Genomic DNA, 5833 nt, shown 5'->3' on the forward strand with positions numbered 1-5833 from the left:
CTCCGACGTGGCGCGTTCCCGGGTGGTGGATAGGGGAACGCCCCGGCATATTGCCGGGGTAGGGCTTTTTTGCCCCGCGAACCAAACACCAACAATCCCGTAAGTCCGCACTGAGTGGAAACGGGGGCTCTGTGCCTAGCGTGGGGCCGCGAGGAAGAAAACCTCTATAAAAAATTACCCTGACTGGGGGGGGGGATGTTTCGCGGGGCTATACCGGATAGGGCCACCCATACCGGGCAGGCCCGCGGAACATCGGCGAGGGCGTGCGGCAACACGTTAAAAGGCAGTGGACTTCGGTCGGTGTATGGCGGCCTTCAAGGCCGTGCTTCATGACTAGGGGACCTCACCCTGCATTAAAAAGACGGTTTCCGGTGTCCGACAACACTGGAAAAAATTATGATGGCAGACTTCAAAAATTTTTTACCCCAAAAGTACCGCTGGTGAATCCAGCGGAGAATCCCTCCCACGGGTCACTCTGACCTCTGGCCGGCCCTCGTATTCTGGGAGGGGTAAAGAATGCCACACAACGACCATAGCTAGAACAACGGAAAAAGGCCCGCTCCCCCCCCCCCCCCCCCCCCCCCAATGCGCCACAAGCGCAACCGCCACTCTCATTGGTTCGGGGACACGGAGGGCTCGGTCGGAATGGTGGCGCCGCCAACGGGCCCGCAACGCCTCTCTCTTAGGGAGAGGGGCGCGGGTTACGTGGCGGCAAACTGGGGGGAAGTAGTGCTCATCGGAGTCTACTTCTCCCCGAACAGGAGCCTCTCCCAATTTGAGGGGTTCCTGGATGGCCTGGAGCTGGTGGTGCGGAGGGCATTCCCAGCCCAGGTCATGGTGATGGGGGACCTCAATGCTAAGTGCGCGGCTTGGGGCTCCCCCGTCACCGACGTCAAAGGGGCGCATCTCCGGGATTGGGCTCTCATGATTGGCCTGGTCCCGCAGAACCAGGGCAGCGCCTACACGTGTGTGCGCGCGCGGGGTGGCTCAGTCGTCGACGTCACATTTGCCACCCCCAGCATTGGCGCGCGCATCACGTGTTGGCGCGTCCTGGAGGATGTGGAGACCCTGTCCGATCACCTGTACATCAGGTTTAGGGTCTCCACAGCGCCCCGCGGGCGGCCGAGGCGTCTTCCCTAGGTGGCAGCTGTCACGTCTTGACGTAGACCTGGCAGAGGAGGCCGCAATAGCTCGCGCGTGGGCCTCCAACCCCCCTAATCCTTGGAATAAATCCTTAAAAACTGGAGAGGGCAGGAGAATACTGCCAGGCCTTCGCAGATGACGTCGCCCTAATCTTCACGGGGAACAACGCCCATGACCTTCAAAGGAGGGCCAATGAAACCCTCGCACGCGTGCATGAGTGGGGTGTCGTAAACAAGCTAAACTTCGCACCATCAAAAACCAAAGCAATGGTGATAACGAAGAAGCTTAAATACGACACCCCACGCCTGCGCGGGGGCAACATTGAGCTCTCCAGGGAAATTAAGATCCTTGGGCTGACACTGGACGACAGGCTCACATTTAATGCGCACGTAGAAAATGTTTCCAGGAAGGCGCGAAGCCTGTACGTCCAGCTTTCCAGAGCAGCCAGGGTCCAATGGCGGTTGAACCCCGAGGTGGTTAGGATGATCTACACGGCGGTCGTGGAACCGGTGATCATGTACGCGGCAAGCACATGGTCTTAATGAAAATGTGAAAAAACTAATTGCACAAGCTACAAAAAACATGACAATGAAAGAGCGACTTTGTGTTGTGTTATTTGATGAAATGTCGCTCAAAGCCAGTCTAACATATAATGAAAAAAAAAAAGATAGAGTGATTGGCTTTGTCTCTAATGGTCAAACAACAGCAGCAGCAGCAGTCAGCAACTTTGCTGACCATGCTCAGGTGTTCATGGTGCGTGGGTTAATAAAAAATTACAAACAGCCTGTGTCTTACACATTTTCCCAAGCTGCAACCAAAGGACCAGAACTTGCTAAACAGTTGAAAGCAGTGATCAACGAATTGCAGGCTGCTGGCTGTGCGACCAAGGCACCAACAATGTGAACAGTCTGAAGTTGCTGAATCAAAAGTCTCGCGCGGTTCTTTTAAGAAAGGGACAAGAGCCACACGGAAACTTTTTTAAAATTAATGATCACGAAATAGTGCCCCTTTTAATTATCATTGATTAAGAGGTTGACTATCGTAATGACAGAGAACAACGCAAACGCAACTGGACTTAGCAGCCACCAAGCATCGATGGCACCCCAGGACAAGCCGATGCCACAGAAGAAAGACAAACCACCATTTCCCAGGCCCAAGAATCGTATCCAAAGAGTAGTACCCAAGCCAACTAATTCATTATTTATGAACCACCACATCTTATTAAAGGTATAAAAAATAATCTATTAAATAGACTTGAAATACGGTGAAAATGGAAAAGAAAAAGTAGCTAAATGGGAACATATAGAAAATCTACACAAAGAAAATCCTGGGTATAAAGAAATTAGAATGGTTCCTAAATTAACAAATAATCATGTCGATCACACCAAAATGAATAAAATGAAGGTTAAATTTGGAACCCAAATATTTAGCCAGACAGTGGGTACGAATATGGGATATCTTGCAGGTAATTAATTATTTGTTTTAAAGATAATAATGCCCAATGATCACATACATTACGGTGGTAGGGCTACGCAGCAGCCTCGGCTCTTGCACGAATGGGCAGGCTCGTCCGGGTAAGTACCATGACCTCACAGAAGACTGGCGTAAAGTGGCAGTATAATACTTTCGCGTTTCGTCTGTGTGTGAGTGAGGTGGCCGGAGCCCGATTTCCAAAAGGTTGTCAACACATCTGGACCCCTCGAGTGTAGCAGATGTCCATGGGCGGCAGTATTCACTTAACATCAGGTGAACCGTCTGCTCGTTTGGCAACTTTTCACATAAAAAAAACATACTATGGAACCTGACCCGTCTCTGGGATTCTCTGTATTTAGGAAAACTACCAGGATAAAGGCCCCACATCACCCAAACACAAAACAAATACTTATGCTATTTTCCACATTGCAATATTTGTCAAATATAGTTTTTAAAACTGGGCGCTTTCATACATATGAAACTATGAAGCCCTTTTTTAATTTGATTAAAATAAGTCTTAAAACTCTTTTGCTTGGGAAAGAAATAATTTATGATCTAACTAATTATAAATATTATAGCTCAAGTATATTCTTACAGTAGGGACATACCACATGACATGTTTCTTTTAAATAAATTTAAAATAGTCAACTGTTTCTTTCACAGATAAGGGTATTCTCCCACATCAGTGCAAGGATACCGCTGATATCCTGATTTTCTTCGATAAGGTGTTTGATTCCATAAACGGAAGCTTTGAGAAAAGACAGAAACATGGAAAGCCTCTCCTCGGAGCTGCTACACCGAGGTCTCTACATCACCAATTTTGGTCTGAATCCATACAAAGATTAAAAAATATGAAATTCGTAAACCGAACAACAGGACAGGTGGAATATGTCCCAACACTAAATAACTGTGTGTGGACATTAGAGGGAATACAACTATTATTAAAAAATATTAAAGAAAAATATGATGTGGCGTCGGTTTGGTTGCGGCATCTCAATCAAGATCCGATAGAAATTTTTTTGGTGCTATAAGGAGCCACGGATGCCGCAACACAAACCCGACACCAGAAAGATTCGAATCAGCATTAACAACATTGCTTGTTAATAATCTCTCTAGTGTTCATGCTCCAGGGGCCAACTGTGAGAAGGATAGCTGTCAAGTTTTGAAAGAATCAATTATCACAAGTGAATGCAAAGCCTCGTCAACTTGCGAAATAGATTCAATTCTTGATGTAACAATCACACCCCTAAAAATGATCCTCGTGAAATAGGTAGTCTTGATATGTATTATAAATGGGTACTTTGTAAAAAATACAAAAAAAATGTTTTTATGGGGTGTGAAAAATGCAAAAACGAATTAATAAATCATAATCAATCAGAGTATATAAGGTATAGAGAATATGCAGGAAAGCAGTGGCTTTGGAGTCCAAGTGATTCACTCCTGCGTTGCATATCAATTCTGCAAGACATCAATAATACTATATTGAAAAGAAATTTAGAAAAAAATAACTTAAAAGAATTAATTAAGACCATGACATTAAGTACAACAGAATTCGAATTTTTAAATTGTGAAATCCACAAAGAGAAAATTGTTGATTACTTAGTAAATTTGTTATGCTGATGTTTTATCTATAATTATTGTAAAGATATAAATAAAATAATATGCAACAGACGGGAGTGTGATGATGATGAAGACGAATTTAAAATAAAAACTAAAAAGTATTTCCACAAATGTTTCAAGCGGAAAAATAAATAAATGAAATTAAATGTCCACCTCATTTTATTTATTTAAAATCCTAATAAACCTAATAATATCCCTAACTATGTTTCTTACTATAAGATCTATATTTTAATACATAATTTTATTGTATCTCATAGTATTTTAGGAAAGAATAAATATTCAGTGATCATATTATCAAGAATGTATAATAATCTTAATTCCGAATTCTCAAAATACTTTACAGAAATTATGAATTCAAGAAAATTTTACTATGAAAAATAACTAATAGAAACCTAATATCTCGTTCATACATAAAAATGGATATCAATGCATTTATAGTATGTATGCATCTATAGGTTATACATATATTCATGAGGTTAGTACTTTCAAAACTTGCGTCCAGACGGCGCTGCTACGTACTACTCGTTTGACCCATCAAGGTCTCTATTTCCTATATTACAAAGTACTCTGTGGGCCGCGGGCAGCCCCACGTATTCTGGGGGGGGGCAAGGACTGCTCTTCTAATACAACGACGACTCAAGCAAGGACAACGGAAAAGATTGCAAGCGATTTGGTTTCGGATGTGACGAGGCGCCCATCACTGGACGGCGTTGAATTTAAGGAGGCGAGAATGCTGCTGGAGTGCGTTCCGGTCGTGGCGTCTAACGCTTCGCAACAGCGCCTACCGGCACTCAGCGATAGGTCGGATTACGACGCGTCGCTGGATATGGAAATAGAGCCATTGAAGGACCGCGAAGACCGGCACCCTGAGTATTCCTGGGGGAGCCTTTGGCGAAAGCGGCTTCGAGACCAAGCTGTCGCACCAGGCGACGTAGAAACGTGGCCCTCGCCCAAACTGACAGGGACAAGAAAAGGCCGAGGACGGCCGCCGACAACCGGCGAGTACGTAGGGCTCGCCCAGGCGAAGCGGGAGCTGGCGGGGACCACCCGACGCCAACTTGAATGGGAGGCGGAAAAAGATAGAAGTGTGTCTTAACTCTCGTCCTACGAGGGGAGGTCCAAAAGTTCGCGGAATGGAGGGGATGGAGTGGGGATAGGGTAGCTCGCTTAGTGTCATACTAATTGGGCACTCATAATTAGTATATATATAACATTTCAACCCTATAGTGCCATTCGTTTACGAGTACTCGCCTGCTGAACAAGTCAATCCGGAAGCAAACTGCAACTATGGAGAAAATTGAACATCGCGCTGTGATAAAATTCCTTACCAAGCAAGGAAAAAACGTTCAAACCATTTTAAATGAAATGGAAGCCGTTTATGGAGATCAGTGCCCTGGTAAAACAATGGTTTATAAGTGGCATGGTCTTTTTAAACATGGTCGAGATTCAATTGAAGACGACTCTCGCTCTGGGCGGCCAGCTGACGCCACCACATCAGACATCGTCGAAAAAGTCGAAAAACTTGTACTCGAAGACACACGTTTGAAGAAGAAACAATTATCTGCATTTGTTGGAGTATCAGATACAACTATTTTGC

At 44.9% G+C, this 5833-nt stretch overlaps 1 protein-coding gene across 1 annotated transcript; it reads left to right on the top strand.

The window, feature by feature from the left end:
• The first annotated feature begins 585 nt into the window (after positions 1-585).
• On the top strand, positions 586-1140 carry LOC123722709. Its single transcript, XM_045685194.1, has one exon. The coding sequence runs from the start codon at positions 586-588 to the stop codon at positions 1138-1140; it is 555 nt and encodes a 184-aa protein (XP_045541150.1).
• The last annotated feature ends 4693 nt before the right edge of the window (positions 1141-5833 follow it).

This window comes from Papilio machaon, chromosome 29 (assembly GCF_912999745.1).
Source record: "Papilio machaon chromosome 29, ilPapMach1.1, whole genome shotgun sequence".
NCBI classification, from domain to species: domain Eukaryota; kingdom Metazoa; phylum Arthropoda; class Insecta; order Lepidoptera; family Papilionidae; genus Papilio; species Papilio machaon.